Source organism: Bubalus bubalis, chromosome 2 (genome assembly GCF_019923935.1).
Source record: "Bubalus bubalis isolate 160015118507 breed Murrah chromosome 2, NDDB_SH_1, whole genome shotgun sequence".
Classification (NCBI taxonomy): domain Eukaryota; kingdom Metazoa; phylum Chordata; class Mammalia; order Artiodactyla; family Bovidae; genus Bubalus; species Bubalus bubalis.
The window spans coordinates 169,676,901-169,697,978 of record NC_059158.1 but is presented as its reverse complement, the minus strand read 5'-3'; the positions used below and the strand labels follow the sequence as shown (position 1 = coordinate 169,697,978).

Sequence of the window (21,078 nt, the reverse complement as noted above, 5' to 3'; positions counted from 1 at the left end):
AATGAAAATATGATTATGAATAATGAAAATAATTTATGAAAATGAATACTGTTATTTGTGTTTGATTTAGAAATTGTTAGCAAGTTTTATTAGTTTTACTTGATTTTTGAATTAATTTTTATTGGAGTATTGTTGCTTTATAGTGTGTGTTAATACTGTACAGCAGAGTGACTCAGCCATCATATACATCTATCCCCCTCCCTTTTGGATTTCCTTCCCACTTAGGTCACCGCAGTACCTTAAGTAGGGTTCCCTGTGCTAAACCGTAGGTTCTCATTAGTTATCTAATTTATACATAGTGTCAGTGGTATACTAGTCTATTTTAAATGGCGATATATTCCCTGATTACATCTGATGTGAGGCTACTATAATAATTCTGGAATGAACATATTTATTCATATAATTTTCATATTTTCTGGATTTTTTTTGAGGGATAGAATCTCAGAAATAAGTTTATTGGGTTGCAAGTTTGATCACATTGTACCTAGTTGTTGATTTTTAAAGCCCAGAAAACATGTATAATTGAAAAGATGAAAACTCTTTCTTTGTTGGCTAGAATTATTTCCTCTGTATAACCAGTGGACAAGAATTTCTGGATTGTATACCTAGCCATTCTCAAGTACTGTGATTGATAGAAAAATGGATAACTCAGGGTTTCTTCCTTTATCAGCTTATTGTTTAACCAGAAGAGCAGACTGAGACTGGCACGCACGAGAAATAAGGAGGCAAAGGTCGAGGTGTCAGTTGTAATTTCTAAAACAGATTAGAAAAGGTTGAGCTCTGTGAGGTTGAAACCCTGGAAAAGTTTTCTTGGAGGAAAGCAGTTTGAATAAAGTAAGATGATGTCTTCAAATGAATAGGAAGTTCAAAGAACACTTCAAGCTAATTTTCTTTACCTGACTTAACTTTCTTGGAGATAAAAAAGATTTTTCAGTTGTGAAAATATTAATCATGACCAAAAATTATGATGACAACAGAGGTTTATAATTGGAGCACGACTCTTTGAATTTTTGCTCATTTTAATTCTAAAATTAGCTGCCAGAAAGAGCCCTGTTGAAATAAAGATCTCTTCCGAAACATTGCTGCTCTATGCCTTAATATAAAAAGTATGATTTTTCATTAGTTTTGACTGATTTACAGTTTATTTTCGCTTGAGACTAAACATAAGTTGCGTAATAGTGCGTGCTGCGTCCCTTGCCAGTGGGTGATGCGTGCGTCATTCTGCAGACTTAGTCTGAAGTGTGGACCTGGCTTTCCCTGACAGAACAGGGTGTTTCTGAGACAGATTTGGAATGGTGTCTCACTCCTCTGGCAACCCTACCTGTGTATCGGCCAAAGTACACAGACTGTCGTCCCTCCTGGAAGGACAGGATGCTGGTGGTATAGCCATCATTTCTTCCCCGTGGTCTGATACAGCCTCTGCTCTAAAGGCCCTCAGAGAGATACATGGGGGAATCAGACAGCAAAACACATAAGTGGTGATTTAACACTGTGAACTCTGGAATCATGGGATCTCCACATGCCCTCAATGTGGCAGAAGAACAGAGTTCTGCCTTGGGAGAGTCAACTTCAGGAGGGAGGGCGAAGGAAAGCGTCATGGTCAGAGGACACAGGATGCCTGACATGCAGTGTTGTGCAAGGGAATGGGGGCTCTGGGGGGTGCAGATGAGGGGAACCCAGGGACCCTGAAGACCAGAGTTGAAGGGGATGTATCCTGGGCATCTCAGTGGTGTTCATGACTCTCTCTTCTCTGCATTTAAGATTTCTAGCTCATAGTGGTTCAGTTCTGACCAACAAACTGAGCAACACGGCACGTGTTTCTTGCAAAGGGCTTAGCGAGGCTCAGCGTATAGAAACGTGAGTCGGCAAAGTGCTCCCTGGGGACGCTTGAGACCGTCTTGCTTCGAAGTTATCCTCTTGCTGTGAAGATTAGTTTTTGTCCCATCTTGCTGCCAGAAAACTCTCAATGAACCTCAAGGGACTGAATATCTTATCTTTTGAAAAAGAGAAATAACAAAGGATAAAATCATTGCCCAAACACGCAAAAGATTGAAGTTGCTTATTATCTTGAGTGTTTTCATCAAAGGTATCTTACTGAAGGCTTTTAAAGCTGAGATGCTTAAACACTTAGCCTAGAACATGCTTTTCAGCCTTATTTGAGGAATGTGGTAATTTGTGTGTTAATGCATTAGTTATATGAATATTTTAAGATTAGGTTGGCAAATGTATTACTAAAAATCCAGAAAAACATGTCCTGGATTGCTCTTACTTTAGGTCTAATGGTTATTTTTGCTCTTAGATTTCAGAACACTTCCGAACTTTGGTGTGGCTGTATTTCCTGTTATAATCGAAAGCCTTGTTTGTCACCTGGTTCCCAGTGATCAGCCTCCTAGGAACTTCTTGTTGTTCAGTCGCTAAGTCATGTCTGACTATTTGCAACCTCGTGAACTGCAGCACATCAGGCTTCCCTGAACTTGCAAATATGTGAATTCTTGTTTTTCATAACACTTGGAAGCAGAAAATGCTGTTTTGCATCTTACTGTTTCAGTTCAGCCTGTGCTACTTGGGTATCACTGGAAAGATGAAAATAGAGACTCCTGGGTGAAGAGACTGTACACACTCAAGCAATGAGCAATTACCAGTTTTGTACTTTAATCTCTAAATTAGATTTTAAATTAATTAATTATTTGGCTGCACTGGGTCTTCATTACTGCCCATGGGCTTTTCTCTGCCTGCAGCAAACAGGGGCTGCTCTTTGTTGAGGTATGCAGGTTTCTCATCGCAATGGCTTCTCTTGTGGAACACAGGCTCTAGGTGCACAGGCTCAGTAGTTGTGGCACGAGGGCTTAGTTGCCCTGCAGCATGTGGAATCTTCCTGGACCAGGGATTGAGCCCGTGTCCCCTGCATTGGCAGGCAGATTCCTAACTACTCAACTGCCAGGGTAGTCCAATCTTTAAATTAGTTTGACCTTGAATATTTACTGTGAGTCGTGGGTTTGTTAAGGATGAGTCAGGGAGGTACCATCAAGTCTCTGGAGGCAGAGAGGGAGCTAGGAGATATTTGGGGGCTGGGAGTGCTTCCCACCAGGCATGAGGCAGTGGGCTTGGGGTGGTGGTTGCAGGGAGAAAAGTCAGGCAAAGATATGAAAGGCACTTTGGAAAAATATGTGGTAGAATATTGTTCCCAAGTTGGATATGATGGCAAAGGATAAAAAGAAATGAAAACGCATCCATTCTAAAATGCTTTGTTGTTGTTCATTGCTCAGCGTCTAAGTTGTGTCTGACTCTCTGTGACTGCAGCACACCAGGCTTCCCTGTCCTTCACCATCTCCTGGAGTTTGCCAAAACTCATGTCATTGAGTCACTGATGCCATGCAACCATCTTATCCTCTGTCACCCACTTCTCCTCCTGCCCTCAATCTTTCCCCGCTTCAGAGTCTTTTACAATGAGTTGGCTCTTCACATCAGGTGGCCAAAGGATTGGAGCTTTAGCTTCAGCATCAGTCCTTCCAAGGAATATTCAGGATTGATTTCCTTTAGGATTGACTGGTTTGATCTCCTTGCAGTCCAAGGGACTCTCAAGAGTCTTCTCCAACATCACAGTTCAAAAGCATCAATACTTTGGTGCTCAGCCTTCTTTATGGTTCAGCTCTCATATCAGTACATGACTACTGGAAAGACCCTAGCTTTGACTATACAGATCTTTGTCAGTTAAGTGATGTCTCTGCTTTTTAATATGCTGTCTAAGTTTGTCACAGCTTTTTTTTCCCAAGGCTGCAGTCACTGTCTGCAGTGATTTTGGAGCCCAAGAAAAAAAAGTCTGTCACTGTGTCCATTCTTTCCCCCATCTATTTGCCATGAAGTGACAGGACTGAATGCCATGATCTTAATTTTCTGAATGTTGAGTTTTAAGGCTTTTCCCTCTCCTCTTCCACCTTCATCAAGAGGCTCTTTAGTTCCTCTTCCCTTTACCAGGCTCCAATAAATCATTAGTGTGACTACAGATAGGGAATTCTGTTTTCTTTTTCTCTTGCATTCCACACCCACCCCCCCCCATCCCATTTTCTGAACCTTGCTTCTTAAGACATTGAAAATTAGAACAGAAAGGAGAGAAAAAAGTCCCAGCAAGAATAATTTCAGTGTCAAAATGAGTCACTGGGTGTGGCAGTCTTTTGTACAATATGAGTGAAGTAAGGAAGTGGAAATTAAATAAATATCCTTTTATTATTTGATTTATGCTTATGTTTTCTTGAGACTGTCAGAAGGGATAAGTTTCATTATATAGTTTCTTACCCAGAATATAATTTATCTTCCTCTCCAAAGGGGAGGGGAACAAAGAGAGAGATTAGTCTATTCATCCATCTGACCTTCTGGTGAAATACCAGAAATTCTACCTTTCAAAGAGCATTGGATTTTTAAAGTTCTTTTAAAAAATAAAATGATGAAAATGACATATAGTCATTGTGAAAAAGTCTAACAATGTAGAGATGTACAAAGTGACAGTCAAAGTAATTCATTTTTCTCTCAGTTCAGCTTCAAGCCTTTGCATACATACATATACACGTAGATTACTTTTTAACGCCAGTGGGAACTGTTTTTGTTATAAAGACTGTTTTTCAGTGCCTCTTTTGTTTGTTGTTGAATGGGTGCAGAGCTCCATAGACTGTTGTATGTTTCCACGGCAGTCGGAGCCCCATCTCATGAACTGTCCAGTGAGCACAGGATCACATTCAAGTGACCATCATCACTGGGTCCCTCCCCGCCAGCTTGGTGACCTTGCATTTAGATATTTGTCTCCTAGTGTTGACTCGAGGATCACCTTATACATAAAGCACAGCAGAAGGGTCTGGAACACAGTATGTGCACAACATGTTGCCTTTCATCTGTGGTGAACTGGTTTGATCTTTGGGGATGAAGTCTAAGGACCTCCTCTCCCCTGCAGTTTTCCAAAACTACAACTGGAGCTTGTTTAAATATCTGACTCCAAATCTTTACCTTCAGGATACTGTTTATCAGTTATATTGACATTTTTTGTAGACTGTCTGGCTACGTTCTGTTTCTTTTGGAGGCTTAGAAACCATGTGTCACTGATAAATTTTATCTTTCAATGTTTTAACTTTCTGTTGCCCAGACTTTGGGGTGTGGGGTCAGAGAAAATACAGAGAAGACTTTATGGTGGGACTTATGATCAGGTACTGAATTTGTTACTTTCTAGTAAGGTGTGTTTTTACAACTCAAAGTCAAGGGTGGGCTTCCCTGGTGCCTCAGTGGTAAAGAATTTGCCTGCCAAAGCAGGAGATGTGGGTTCGATCCCTAGGTTGGGAAGATCCCCTGGAGAAGGAAATGGCAATTCACTCCAGGATTCTTGCCTGGAGCGTTCCATGGACAGAGAAGCCTGGTGGGCAATAGTCCATGGAGTCGCAAAGAGTTGGACATGACTTAAGCGACTAAACAACAGCAAAAGTAAAGGGTGGGCACATGAATACATATACATGTGTGCACACATGTGTGTTCATGCACACACACATGTACCCCTCTGGGAATCAGCCTTCACACTGTTCAGATCTATTCAAACACTTTCCTTTCCAAGGCCATGGGAGCTGGAGACCTTAGCAAGTTACCCTTTTTGCATCTGTGTCTCTGCAGGAATCCACTGCGAATCCTACAAGGACCCATGCGCTAATGTCAGCTGTCTGAACGGAGGCACCTGTGACAGCGAAGGTCTCAATGGCACGTGTGTCTGCACACCAGGATTTACAGGCAAGTGAGCCAGAAACTGAGTTTTCGAATTACTGCAAAATCCCTGAGATTGCAGCTGTGAAAAAAACTCAGAAACTTCTATGCATACATTATTGCAAAATATGAATTGCACTGCAGAAGGTAAGCAGGGATCGCTTGGATGGAGACCTGTTTTAAAACAATTTACTGTGTTGTCATTAAGTGAGGCTCTTAGGAGATCAGCATTTGGTTCGAAGACTTGCTGAGACTGCCCTTGCTATGTACGTTTTCTGACCTGTAGCTTTGAAACGTGAGACATGAGCCATTCCACTCACACCTGATAAAGTGTCAGTGCTAACAGAGGCGAGAAGGAGAATGGAAGGGTCAAATGTGTCTTCTGCAGAAACTGCATTTCACCACCAGGTTTATTTCTATTGAAAGATAACGACAGTGTCTGGATTTACGGATAATTACTAACTTGTGATGGTTTTTGCCATACATCAATATGACTCAATCAGTATGAATCGGCCACAGGCATACATGTGTCCCCTCCATCCTGGACCCCACTCGCACCTCCCTCCCCACCCCATCCCTCCAGCTTGTCACAGAGCACCGGCTTTGGGTACCCTGTATCGAACATCAAACTCCCACTGGTTATCTGTTTTGCATATGGTAAGGTATATGTTTCAGTGCTATTCTCTGAAATCATCCCAGCCTTTCCTTCACCCACTGAGTCCAAAAGTCTGCTGTTTATGTCTGCATCTCCTTTACTGCCCTACGCATTTGAGTCAGTTCTAGTGAAGTGGATGAACCTAGAGCCTCTTATACAGAGTGAAGTAAGTCAGAAAGAGAAAGGCAAATATCGTATATTAACATCTGGATTTTGCATAATGGAGAGATGGTGGGGGCAATGAGGGGGAGACCTTGAATTAGTAGTGAAGGTGAGGACAGGAGAGGTGTGGGCAGAGGGAGTGCATGGGGGAGAAAACATCTGATGGAAGAACAGGTGGGGAGGACAGGGCTGGGTTCAAGAGGAGCCTTGAAGGCCCCTGGGCTCTGAGTGGGAAAAGTAACTGTGGGCAGGGGAAACGAGCCTAACAAGGGCTCTTCAAAGTCACCCCTCAAAGATCTCAGGGGGTTGTGAACACCCCAAACAGATGTGAAGTGTCATATGCAAGTGTAAATACTGAGGGGGAAGTTCTTAAATTTTCATCAGATTCTCAAAAGAAATTAGGAACCACTTGGGTAATGGAGATTCCATCTTTTGCTTTGTTAACTGAGCACAGGAGTGCGGAGATGTAGAGCATAGGTCAGGTCTCTGTTTTGAGCGCTTGCTCAGCCAACAATAGCGTCAGGGTCACTCTGGCTTGCAGGTTGAAAAAGGTTAATATACAGGGTGCTGACAGAAAAAGGTGGGCACTAAAGTTTCTGGAAATATGTTATCATTGTCTGGAGAGTGCCTTGCATGCTCACTTCTCCCTGCTAAGCCACAGTGGCCACCTCCCCAACCCTGAAGAATTCCACAGAACCTGGACCCCTAGTCCATCCCTGGGGAGCTTCATTTGTGCTTCTGGAGAAGATGCCAACAGTCAAGATCAGGAGGAGCAACCTCTGATCTTCCTTCTGTTTATCTGTGTCACATCCTTTGTTTTCCTTTTGGCTTTTCCTGGGACTGAGAAGTGGGCTCACTTAGAAAATTGTCTGCAGGTGGTTTTGCTTCTGACTGGTTTATAAACATGCAAGAACATTTGTTCTCATCAATAAATGTAAAGATAATATTGGGGAAGCATTCCATTTTTCCCCCTAGACATTTATATCCCACAAATAATAAAAAGCTTGGAAGAAAAGTGAGAAAATACAGTGCCATAGAGGAAAAAAAAAAACACCACTTAAAACTGTGCTCCTAGGAGACAGCCATTGTTAACATTTTGTTACACTTATCCAGGGGTTTTCCTGAAGGTCTGTTTGTGTTTAAGATACAGTGTGTAGTGTAAATGCATATGTGTGTGCCTGCTAAGTTGCTTCAGTCATATCCAACTCTTTTCTACTCTATGGACTGTGGCCCACCAGGATCCTCTGTCCATGAGATTCTGCAGGCAAGAATGCTGGAATGGGTTGCCACACCCTCCTCCAGGGAATCTTCCTAACCCAGGGATCAAACCCACATCTCCTGCAGTTCCTGCACTGCAGGCAGATTTTTTTTTTTTACTGAAGAGCCACCGAGGAAGCCCGTAAATGCATATATTTGAACATAAAAGGAATCATACTGTTCATACTATTTTTCACTTAAGGATATGTGTATTTCATAAATGGCACTTTCACATTAAGGAATATGCTTCTGTTTATCATTTTTATTGGCTGTCCTGTCATCCATTCCATGATATGTCAGGATTCTTTTTTTAACCCATGCTCAATTCAGCTTTTGGGGAGATGGAACTTTTTCCTATTGTAAACAATATTACAGTGAATATTCTTTCATGCATGTCTTTGTGAACTTGTATGATTATTTCTTTGAGCTAATTTCCTAGGAATGGAATCCCAGGATCCAGGAGAATACATACTTATTTCCATATTGCTCTCCAGGAAGAAACCTTGTATGAATATTTACTCTCATCCAGAGTGCAAAGAAGCTTTTATTTCCTTGGAAGTGAAAATGTTAGTCACTAAGTAGTGTCCAAGTCTTTGTGATCCCATGGACTGTAGCCTGCCAGGCTCCTCTGTCCATGGGATTTTTTTTTCAGGCAAGAATACTGGAGTGAATTCCCATTTCCTTCTCCAGGGATTCTTCCCAACCCAGGGATCAAACCTGCATCTCCTACATTGGCAGGTGGATTGTTTTTCCACTGAGCCACCAGGGAAGCTCTGAAGAGACCTTTTAAATGAAAATCTAATCTTGTCTCTCCCTACTTAAAATCACCTACTGGCATATCATTGTCTTTAAGACTTAACTGGATCATCAAGACCTGGGAGGTTTGGCTGCATCCAGTCTTTCCAGGCTTGTCCTGGGCCCCCTTTGCCTGCTTGATTCCCAAACAGCAGTGTCATGCTCTTCTCAGTAATGTTCTTCCTGTGTGTCTCCTGCCTCTCAAGCCCCTTCTGTCTCTCCCACTGGCCATACACCTTTTGGTTGTTGTTTAGTTGCTACATCTTGTCCGACTCATGTTCTAGGTGAAAAGTCCACCCCTAGGCCTTTGGAGTTGACTCATTGGAAAAGACTCTGATGCTGGGAGGGATTGGGGGCAGGAGGAGAAGGGGACGACAGAGGATGAGATGGCTGGGTGGCATCACTGACTTGATGGACGTGAGTCTGAGTGAACTCCGGGAATTGGTGATGGACAGGGAGGCCTGGCGTGCTGCGATTCATGGGGTCGCAAAGAGTTGGACACGACTGAGCGACTGAACTGAACTGAACTGAGGCCTTCGGAGAAGGCAATGGCACCCCACTCCAGTACTCTTGCCTGGAAAATCCCCTGGATGGAGGAGCCTGGTGGGCTGCAGTCCATGAGGTCGCTAAGAGGCGGACACGACTGAGCGACTTCACTTTGACTTTTCACTTTCATGAATTGGAAAAGGAAATGGAAACCCACTCCAGGGTTCTTGCCTGGAGAATCCTAGGAACGGGGGACCCTGGTGGGAGGCCGTCTATGGGGTCGCATAGAGTTGGACACAACTGAAGCGACTTAGCAGCAGCAGCAACAGGCCTTTCTTATCATTCTTACTGTGATCACAGCAAGCAGGAGGACTCTTCCAATTGAAGCAGGCTCAAACATCACTCTAACTGGTCTTTGAAAATAACAAATGCCTGTTTTTACTCAGCTGTAGTCATTCTTCAACATTTTTCAGCTACTTTTCAGTATTTGTCTTTCAGTTCACAGGAGAATATTCTGTAATTTCCAGCTCATTTTCACAGGCAAATGTCATCAGTGCTTTATTCTCATTGAGATTTTAATTTGCCTTTCTTTGATGTTGAGCATCTTTCATGTAATTACTGATCCTTCAGATGTCTTTGGGATTCCCTGGTGGCTCAGATGGTAAAGAATCTGCCTGCGGTTCAGGAGACATGGGTTCAATTCTTGGGTTGGGAAGATCCCCTGGAGAAGGAAATGGCTACCCACTCCAGTATTCTTGCCTGGAGAATCCCATGGACAGAGGAGCCTGGCGGGCTACAATCCATGGGGTCACAAAGAGTCGGACACAACTGAGAAACTACTTTCACTTTTTTACTTTCATATGTCTTCCCTTGGGAAAGGTCTTTTCAATTTTTTGCCCAGTTTTTAAAAATTGAATTTTTGTCATATCATTGAGTTGTTAGGGTAATTTGCATATTCTAGATACAAATCCTTTGTCAGATAAACATTTGGCTTGTCCATTCATTCTTTTTTTTTTTCCCAGCAGTACATCCAACCATATATTCTTTTTTAAAATTAATTTATTTTTTGTTGAAGGATAATTGCTTTACAGAATTTTGCTGTTTTCTGTCAAACCTCAACATGAATCAGCCATAGGTATACATATATCTCCTCCCTTTTGAACCTCCCTCCCATCTCCCTCCCCATCCCAACCCTCTAGGTTGATACAGAGCCCCTATTTGAGTTTCCTGAGCCATACAGCAAAAATATGAAACACTTTATGAATTTGCATGTCATCCTTGCTCAGGAGCCATGCTAATTTTCTCTGTATTGGTCTAATTTTTTACTATATGTGCTGCCAAAGTTAACACCTTCCATACATTTTAAATGTTTTTTTTTGTGTGTGTGTGGGGAGCAAGTGCTTTTTCTTTTTTTTTTTTTTTTTGGTAATCTCTAATTCATCAATTTTTTTCTCTTTTGGTTTATTCTTTCTTTACCTACCTTATGATGATGACATTTTGCCCAGTGTTTTTTTCTAGAATTTTTAAAAATAGATTTTGCTTTTAGGTTTAGGTCTCAAGTTAATTTTTTGTGTGTATGGTGTGACTTAAGGATGGAAGTTTATTTTTTCCCCATATGAGTACGAAGTTATCCTAGCAACTTAACTAACGGAATTCATTAGCACATTTTTTTTAAGGAAATGATTGACAATCTGTATGTCTTTTTTTATCCCTTTGGCTGTTTTTTCAAAATCAAAGTTTTTATTTTGAGATAATTGAAACTTCAGATGTAGTGAACAGTTTCAGTAAATAATAGAGAGGGATCCAGTGTGCAGTTTACCCTCAGTGACAACATGCTGTAGAACTACAGTACAGTGTCTTTCCCTGGTTACTGACATTCACAAAGTCAAGATCCAGACCACTTCCATCACAAGGATTCCTTATGCTGTCCTTCGATAGCCATGCCCGTTTCTTGTCCACTACAGGAAAATTTCCTTAATCCCTGAAAGTGCTAATCTGTTCTGCATCTTTATAACTTTGGTATTTCAAAAATATTTTATACATGGAATCATATAGCATGTAACCTTTCAAGTTTTCTTCACTCAGCATAATTCTCTGGCAATTCATCCAGATCACTGCGTGTATCAAGTGTCTTCCTTTTTATTGCTGATCTGCCTTCTATAGTATGAATACTCCATGGTTTGTTTAGTTATTCACCTGTTGAAAGAAATCTGGGTTCTTTCCAATTTTGAGCTATTACAAAGAAACTGCTGTAAATCTTCATTTACAGTTTTTTTGTGTGAATATAAGTTTTCATTTTTTTCTGTAATATTTGCCAAGGAATTCAGGTGCTGGGTCATTAAGTAGTTGATGTGGACTTTTCAAAAAAAAAAGATGTCAGAATATTTCCAGAGTGGCTTAACCATTTTTTACTTCCCATTAACCATGCATAATAATCCAGTTTCTCTCTCTCCTTGCCAGCATTTAATATTATCTTCATTTTTTATTTTAGCCATTTTGGTATGTGTTTAGTGATGTTTTGTGGTTTTAATTTGAACTTCCCTAATGATAAATATGGGCTTCCCTGATGGCTCAGCAGATAAAGAATCTGCCTACAGTGCAGGAGACACAGGAAATGGGTTTGATCCCTGGGTTAGGAAGATCCCCTGGAGTAGGAAAATGGCATCCCACTCCACTATTCTTTCCTGAACTCTCCCATGGACAGAGGAGCCTGGCGGGCCACAGTCTGTGGGATTGCAAACTGAGTGACTGATGCAAACACAAATGATAAATGATGTTGGACACCTTTTCGTGTGATTATTTTACATCTACACCTACTCTTTGGCCAAGTATCCCTGCATGTCCTTTGCTGACTTTCTAATCACATCCCACATATCAAGGCTACATACTATAAGTATGATTCCTGACCACTGACGTTGACCTTGATCACTTAGCTGAGATAGTGTTTATCAAGTTTTTCCCCGGTAATGTTTTTGTTTCCCCCTCTTTGCATATTTTACTCTTTGAAAGGACCACACTGAAGGAATGGGGAGTTATACCCACCTCTTTGAAGGAAAAGTTGCTACATAAACTATGTGAAATTCTTCTGTAGGAGAGATTTGTCTGTTTTGCCACATTTGTTTGTATCAGTGTGATGTTATGGATATTTATTTTATCAGATCAGATCAGATCAGTCGCTCAGTCATGTCCGACTCTTTGCAACCCCATGAATCGCAGCCCGCCAGGCCTCCCTGTCCCTCACCAACTCCCGGAGTTCACTCAGACTCACGTCTGTCGAGTCAGTGATGCCATCCAGCCATCTCATCCTCTGTCGTCCCCTTCTCCTCCCGCCCCCAATCCCCACCAGCATCAGAGTCTTTTCCAATGAGTCAACTCTTCGCATGAGGTGGCCAAAGTACTGGAGTTTCAGCTTTAGTCAGAACATTTTTATTTATTTTGTTGCTCAGAATGTTCCAGATTTGGACATTGGGAATTCTTTCATTTGGCTCCTATTGTCTCCGGACAATGAACATACTCCGTTGTTGTGTTGGTGGTGGTTGTGTGTGTGTGTGTGTGTTTTATATGCTTTCCGGCATTGAAGATATCCCAGTCTTATCTTGCTCCAGTCTTAGAATCAGCCATCTCTCCAAGGAGAATGGTTCCTTTTATTGCAGAATGGTACTAGAAACCAAGATCTGGCCTCAAGCTGTGCTCGATATTCCAGGCATGCCTTTGCTTCTAGATCCTCTCAGCTGACATAGCAAGCGAATGTGTCTGTATACTAACCCATGTATTTATAAATATTGCCATTGCAATATTTAGTTTAGTTCAGTTCAGTTCAGTCGCTCGGTTGTGTCCGACTCTTTGCGACCCCATGAACTGCAGAACGCCAGGCCTCCCTGTCCATCACCAACTCCTGGAGTTCACCCAAATTCATGTCCACTGAGTCAGTGATGCCATCCAACCATCTCATCCTCTGTTGTCCCCTTCTCCTCCTGCCCTCAATCTTTCCCAGCATCAGGGTCTTTTCAAACGAGTCACCTCTTCGCATCAGGTGGCCAAAGTATTGGAATTTCAGCTTCAACATCAGTCCTTTCAATGAACACCCAGGACTGATCTCCTTTAGGATGGACTGATTGGATCTCCTTGCAGTCCAAGGGACTCTCAAGAGTCTTCTCCCAACACCATAGTTCGAAAGCCTCAATTCTTTGGTGCTCAGCTTTCTTTATAGTCCAACTATCACATCCATACATGACTACTGGAAAAACCATAGCCTTGACCAGAGGTACTTTTGTTGGCAAAATAATGTCTCTGCTTTTTAATATGCTGTCTAGGTTGGTCATAACTTTCCTTCCAAGGAGTAAGCGTCTTTTAATTTCATGGCTGCAGTCACCATCTGCAGTGATTTTGGAGCCCCCCAAAAATAAAGTCAGCCACTGTTTCCACTGTTTCCCCTTCTATTTGCCATGAAGTGATGGGACCAGAGGCCATGATCTTAGTTTTCTGAATGTTGAGCTTTAAGCCAACTTTTTCACTCTCCTCTTTCACTTTCATCAAGAGGCTCTTTAGTTCCTCTTCACTTTCTGCTATAAGGGTGGTGTCATCTGTATATCTGAGGTTATTGATATTTCTCCCGGCAATCTTGATTCCAGCTTGTGCTTCTTTCAGCCCAGCGTTTCTCATGATGTACCCTGCATATAAGTTAAATAAGCAGGGTGACAATATACAGCCTTAACATACTCCTTTTCCTATTAGGAACAACAGTCTGTTGGAACAACAATCTGTTGGAACAACAGTCTGTTGTTCCATGTCCAGTTCTAACTGTTGCTTCCTGACCTGCATACAGGTATCTCAAGAGGCAGGTCAGATGGTCTGGTATTCCCATCTCCTTCAGAATTTTCCACAGTTTATTGTGATCCACACAGTCAAAGGCTTTGGCATAGTCAATAAAGGAGAAATAGATGTTTTTCTGGAACTCTCTTGCTTTTTTGATGATCCAGCGAATGTTGGCAATTTGATCTCTGGTTCCTCTGCCTTTTCTAAAACCAGCTTGAACATCAGGAAGTTCACGGTTCACATATTGCTAAAGCCTGGCTTGGAGAATTTTGAGCATTACTTTGCTAGCGTGTGAGATGAGTGCAATTGTGCGGTAGTTTGAGCATTCTTTGGCATTGCCTTTCTTTGGGATTGGAATGAAAACTGACCTTTTCCAGTCCTGTGGCCACTGCTGAGTTTTGCATAGCCATCTATATCTGAATTAAGCTAAACATGAATTTACACTAATTTCTCCAACTCTACTCCATTACTACATGGATCATTCCAGTCTTCTCTCTTGTTTATCTGGAAATTCCCACACCAACAGCAAGACTCCTGGCTAGTACCATCCAATGTTGTTTTACTAGTTTAATTCCTGTGTACATGTAGGAAAGTATCAGAGTTCTTAAACTTGTGTCCTTGTGGGACGCTAGAGAGTACAGTGTTGGTGTCCGGCTCCTTTTGCCTTTGGTCCTACCAACTCTGCCCATCGCAAGGTTACTCAGGTCAGCACTGCCCCTCACCCCTCAGTGAGCTTTGTGTCATGCATTTGTAAATACTCTTGGATTCTTTTCTTCACAGTCTGCATTCTTTTCTGGCATCTTCCAACTAGAGGGCTTGCTTTTATTTTTCCTATAGAAGTACAGTTCTCAAGCACCATGTTTTGAAAAGGCTGCCTTTCCTAAATAGAACTGCTTCTAAACCTTTGTCAAAAATCAGTTGGCCATATTTGTGTGAATTCTCCCTTCTGTTTCATTGATCTATGTCTCCATTCCTCTGCCATTACAACTCCAACTTTATTACCGTGCATGCTCCATCACTCAGTCATGTTCAACTCTTTGCAGCCCCATGGACTGAAGCCTGCCAGGCTCCACTGCCCATGGAATTTCCCAGGCAAGAATACTGGAATGGGTTGCCATTTCCTTCTTCAGGGGATCTTCTTGACCCAGAGATCAAACCCATGTCTCCTGGATTGGCAGGTGGATTCTTTATCACTGTGTCACCTGGGAAGTCCCAAGTATAATGCTAGCTATAGATTTTTTAGATTTATTTCTATCAAGTTGAGGCAGTTACTCTCTATTCCTTCTTTGCTGGTAACTTTAGTTATGAATAGCTATTGAATTTTTCCAAATGCTTTTTCTGCATCAGTTGATGTTATCATATGATTTTTCTTCTTTAACCTATTAATATGATGGATTATATTGATTGATTCTCAAATATTGAATTAATTTCTTGTCTCTCTGGAATAAACACCATTTTGTCATAGCGTACAATTCTTTTCTATATAGCTGAATCCTGTCCTTTAATATTTTGTTCAGAATTTTTGTGCCCATATTCATGAGGCATATTTGTAGTTTTCTCTTTTTATTAATATTGTCTTTGACATTTTTATATTTAGAAGTTCCATTCACTTTTTTTTATATCTTCCATTTTTATCCTCATCTTCCCCATTATTTCCCTTCACATTTTCAACAGATTTCTTATTTATTCACCATCATCTGTTGCTGATATTTCTGGATCTCTGAATTTTGACTCACTTTCCTTCTGGGTATGGATCCCATATTCCTGCTTTTTTTGCACATCTGGTATTTTTTTGTCTGACTGCTGGTCATTGTGAGTTAAGTTTTTGAGTAATTGAATTTCTTTAAAAAGTGCAGGCCTTCTTTGTGGTAAGTAGGTAAGTTACTTGCTGACCCGATTGATTCTTTCAAGGTTTGTTTTGTATTTTGGAAGGTGAACTCTAGTAGCATTTACAGTAGAGATAATTCTATCCTGCTACTTAGATGTGACCTTTTCCTCTGTGAATGCCCAGGGCGAGGGTGGTCGGGAGGCCAGTGAAATGTCTGTATTCCAACTTGTGAAAGTTTAAATACTTCCCAGTCCTCTGTGAGCTGTGGGCAGTGCCCATCTTTCCCCCGCTTTGCTCTGCCTGTGGCATTCCAACCGACTCAGGCACGGTACTCAACAACAGACTCAAGGGGTGCAGCGCATCTCGGGTGCTCCTTTACTATGTGGCTCTGTCTTCTGTGGTGGTCTGTCCTACAAATGATAGCTCAGTCAGTTCAGTCACTCAGTTGTGTCCGACTCCTTGCGACCCCATGAACTACAGCACACCAGGCCTCCCTGTCCATCACCAACTCCCGGAGTTCAACCAAACCCATGTCCATTGAGTCAGTGATGCCATCCAACCGTCTCATCGTCTGTCGTCCCCTTCTCCTCCTGCCCTCAATCTTTCCCAGCATCAGGGTCTTTTCAAATGAGTCAGCTCTTCGCATCAGGTGGCCAAAGTATTGGAGTTTCAGCTTCAACATTAGTCTTACCAATGAACACCCAGGACTGATGGACTTTAGGATGGACTGATTGGATCTCCTTGCTGTCCAAGGGACTCTCTACCTGTGTGCTAAGTCCTTTCAATCATGTCCAACTCTTTTCGACCCTGTGGGCTGTAGCCCACCAGGCTCCTCTGGCCGTGGGGTTCTCTAGGCAAGAATACTGGAGTGGGTTGCCATGCCCTTCTCCAGGGGCTCTCCCAGCCTAGGGGTTGAACCCATGTCTTGTATGCTTCCTGCATTGGCAGGTGGGTTCTTTACCACTAGCACCACCTGTGAAGCCTGAGCTGCTCCAAATTCCAATTATGCCCCTCAGTTCAGCAAAACCACTGTGTTCTAAATTGGTTCCAGGCAGAAAGCCAGGATGGTGTTGGTACTCTGCTGTTTTCTTTCTCTCTCTCGGCAATCAGTTAGGCACTGCCTGTTGTCTAATGTTTTAAAGGTTTTTAAAACATATATATATATGTTTTGTTCACTTGTTTAATTATTTACAGTGGGAAGGCAAGTCAGGTTCCAGTTACTCCATCATTGTAGAAGTTCCAAGTAATTATTTAGATTCATTTCATCTGAAATGAAATGCTTGTAAAGTATGAAGGTGGAGAAGGCAATGGCACCCCACTCCAGTACTCTTGCCTGGAAAATTCCATGGGCAGAGGAGCCTGGTAGGCTGCAGTCCATGGGCTCGCTAAGAGTCAGACACGACTGAGTGACTTCACTTTCACTTTTCACTTTCATGCATTGGAGAAGGAAATGGCAACCCACTCCAGTGTTCTTGCCTGGAGAATCCCAGGGACAGGGGAGCCTGGTGGGCTGCCGTCTATGGGGTCGCACAGAGTCGAACACGACTGAAGTGACTTAGCAGTAGCAAGTATGAAGGAGTTATAGTTAAAGTACCCATTCCAGTGCCTGGCACATAGTAGGCTGAAATTTTATAATAGTAGATATTATGATTATAATAACTTTCATTGATATCATTCAGTGGAGGCTCTATTAACCCAGGAATTTACTGACAGCAGTGACTTTTGAATACTTATCTTTCTCATTTTAATTTATCCAAGGGAAGCATACAGAATTAAATAATACACTTGTAAATTTGCATAAATACTAGCAAAAGTGATACCTACTATACAGATTGCCTCTTATAAAGTAGTAGATTGAAAAGCAATTGGAAAAGATTTAAAGCTCAGGCTCTGATTTCCAGCCTTAGTCAAGTAGAAATTTCATTTCATATTCTCTTTGCAAAAGTTATTCAAGCACAATGATGATTTAAAAGTAATTGATTTTCCCCACTCAAATAAAAAAAGTAAGCAACTCAAGAAAAAAGTAATCTGGCTCAAGGCAGCAAAAGCATAAAGATTTATTAAGTAAACTATGAGTAGAGAAAGATGATATAATGTACTGAAGACTCTTCTACTAAAATAAGTTAGAATGCATATTGCTTGGAGATCAAATGGTGAGGTGTTGAAATGTACATAAAAATATAGTACTCCTAATACAAAGAAACATAAATGAAACCCAATTTACTCCCTATGTGCTCAGTTGCTCAGTCATGTCTGACTCTTTGTGGCCCCACGGACTGTAGCCCAACAGGTTCCTCTGCCCATGGAATTTTCCAGGCAAGAATACTGGAGCAGGGTTCCATGCCCTCCTCCAGGGCATCTTCCAGACCCAGGGATCTAACCCATGTCTCTTGTGTCTCCTGTATTGGCAGGCGGATTCTTAACCACCAGCACCACCCTGGGAAGCCCATTATTTGTAATAAATCTTCACATACTTTGCATAAGACTAATAACAAAGTGCATTATTACTCTAAGGCAAAAAGAGCAGTCATCTTTGAATTTCTCCTGCGTGAAATTTTCCTTGAGTGGCTCCACCATCAGAATCACCACATATTCCTACCCCAAGCATGCAACACTATGAAGACCTCAGCTGTAGCCAATTAAGGGATAACAATTCAAGTAGAAATGTTGGCATGTTCATGTAAAATAGGCCAGTGGAGTCAATCTAAAGGTATCTTTGAACTGTGAACTGCTCTGAGATTCTTCCCGAGTACCTGTGCTATGGAAATAGCTGCTGGCTATTTGGGCTCCTGACTGGCATGGAGCTTTATCATAAACTAATGTCTGCTGCTGCTGCTGCTGCTAAGTCGCTTTAGTCGTGTCCGACTCTTAGTGACCCCATGGACTGCAGCCTACCAGGCTCCTCCATCCATGGGATTTTCCAGGCAAGAGTACTGGAGTGGGGTGCCATCGCCTTCTCTGAAACTGTCACTGAATCCCAAATATAGCTCTAAGAACACGGTGGTGATGAAAACCAGATTGGGTTAGGTTTGGAATTCTCTCTGGGTCCTGGTTGTTTGGTTCCTGGGTCTTAGAGAGTTGATAAATGTCTATAGAATAAGGTGACCCTATTTTCCCCTGCCATTCTCTATTCCTACCAAGTCCTTCCAAATTAGTGAGTGCCAAGAAGAGATAAATCTGAGGATCTTGGACTTTTCTCAACTATTTTAGAGCCACTTGGAGCTCCAAGAGCCAAAACATGCATTAGGGCTGCTCTGGACCTGAACTTGGCATTTATCTCCCCAGGAAAGCTCTGGATTTGAGCAGGACTGGACTGACAGCTCTAGGGCTGCCCAGAACTTAGGGGATTAGAAAGGTCTGACACTGATGTTAAACTTCTGGAGCAGAGTGGGCTTTTGAGTTTTGCTAGGCTAGCAACCCATTCCAGTGTTCTCTCATGGAGAATCCCACAGACAGAGGGGCCTGGTGGGTTACAGACCATGGGGTCATAAAGAGTTGGACAGGACTGATCGACTAACGCTTTCACTTTCAGGCTGTGGAAGTAGGGAGAAGTCAGGTCATTTCTGTAGCTATTGGTGCAAAGGTGGCAAAACATCTTATTTCAGAATTTGCTGTATTCAGATAGCCAGGGAAAGAAAGCTATTGTTTAATAAATACCTCAATTAAGCTTGTCTTGCTAAATGGATGGAAAGCAGTACTGATGTGTATATTTGTCAGGGCCTTTGATTTCATCCTTTTATTGTTTCTCAGCACGTTCTTGTTTATATGTCTCTTCAACTAGTCTATACCAAGTAATGCCATTTGTAATAGTTTAGTCTGTGTGCTTTTCCAGTCAGAGTGATTGCCCCATTCATAGCAAGACAACCTTTGAAATAGGTTAGTAAGAGGCAATCAATTTCATGTCTTTCCTATTGACATAAATGACTATTTATTGCAGGAAACAAATTCACTTAGACACTGCTGAATTATAATCAACCTAGGAGGACTGGACATAGTAAATGTTTCATTTGACAGACTTTACTTTAAAAATAGATGCCAGGTGTGAAAAAAGTGTGAAATGAAACAGACGTGAACTATTTTGGTTTGAAATTCTGCCTCTAAAATGGTCTGGGAGCGACATATGGTGGTTTTATAAATGCAAGGTAAACCCATGGCAGATAGAAAAGCACTTTAACACTAATTAAATAAGCCTGGAAGCAATTACCCAAATGCATGCTGAGACATGGCCTTTGAAGATTGACAAAATATTTGATTTTGCTCCTTTGCTTTAGTTATGATGATAGCAGTGCTCAGAGATTTTTTTTTTTAATGTCACCTTTTTCATTAATCTCAACAAATGGAGGTATATTTAGGGAGCTTGGGATTGACATGTACACACTGCTATGTTTAAAATGAATAACCAACAGGAACCTACTATATATACAGCACAAGGAATTCTGTGCAATGTTGTGTGTCAATCTGGATGGGAGGGGAGTTTGGGAAAGAATGGATATATGTATATGTATGGGTGAGTCCCTTTGCTTTCCACCTGAAACTGTCACAACATTGTTAATCGGCTGTCCTTCAATACAAAATAAAATGTTTTTTGAGAAAAGATAGCAAGAGGTTTCTAAAAAGAGCTTGGCTTTTCTCATTTTCAAACTTGTAAGTAACTACCTCAATCTGAAGCCTCCTGTATTCAGTTTTGATGTCACCTCCTTTTAGAGGTGTACTCATTTAGTGTTGACTCATAGTTTGGCTTTAAATCACACAAAGATGGCTTCATATTGGTAACTTCTAATAACAAGCTATTGCTTGTAAGTTGGCCTTTTGACCACAGTGACATCAGCCCCGTTCTGGCTTGCTAGTTTAAACCAGGCTTTCTCTGAGAGGGGCAAGGATGACCCCAGATGTTGGGAGTAGCGACGTGAGGAGCCCAGGTCACAATTTTCATTATGGATGGACCCAAGCAGTGGTGAGCTCCCCTTGGGCACTGTTCCCAGGGAAGATGGGTTAAAGCCTGGGCTCCCCCGAGAGATCACAGCTGTCTTTCCTTAGGTGGGCTTGATGCTCTCCCTGAAGCATATCCCGGGGTTTGGAAAGGAGATTGCATTTGTATTACTGACTCAGGCTAGGCACGCAGCTGCACCCTAGAATTATCCAGAAAATAGTCAGATGTCCAGACATGCACAGTCAAACACTTGGCTCCAAAAAAAATCATAAACTGTGAGTTTTTTGGCTTTCCAGAGCTTCAGAAAAACAAATAAGAAGATTCAGCTGATTCCGTCTAAAACAAAATGATTTCTTTAATAAAATCAGGAACCCAGGTTTGTTTCTCCCATAAACCATGAAAAGATTATTCAGACAT

General features: G+C 41.8%; 1 protein-coding gene and 1 non-coding gene across 2 annotated transcripts in view; one reads left to right on the top strand and one right to left on the bottom strand.

The window, feature by feature from the left end:
* DNER (delta/notch like EGF repeat containing) overlaps positions 1-21,078 on the top strand; it is a 383,862-nt gene that overhangs the window by 338,558 nt on the left and 24,226 nt on the right. Inside the window, exon 10 of the mRNA XM_006047101.3 lies at positions 5,647-5,760. Coding sequence (XP_006047163.2) covers positions 5,647-5,760 — 114 coding nt within the window. The remainder of the gene's footprint in view (positions 1-5,646; positions 5,761-21,078) is intronic.
* On the bottom strand, positions 10,330-10,438 carry LOC112583031. The gene has a single exon (XR_003107397.1). It is a non-coding gene; the product is annotated as a U6 spliceosomal RNA (small nuclear RNA).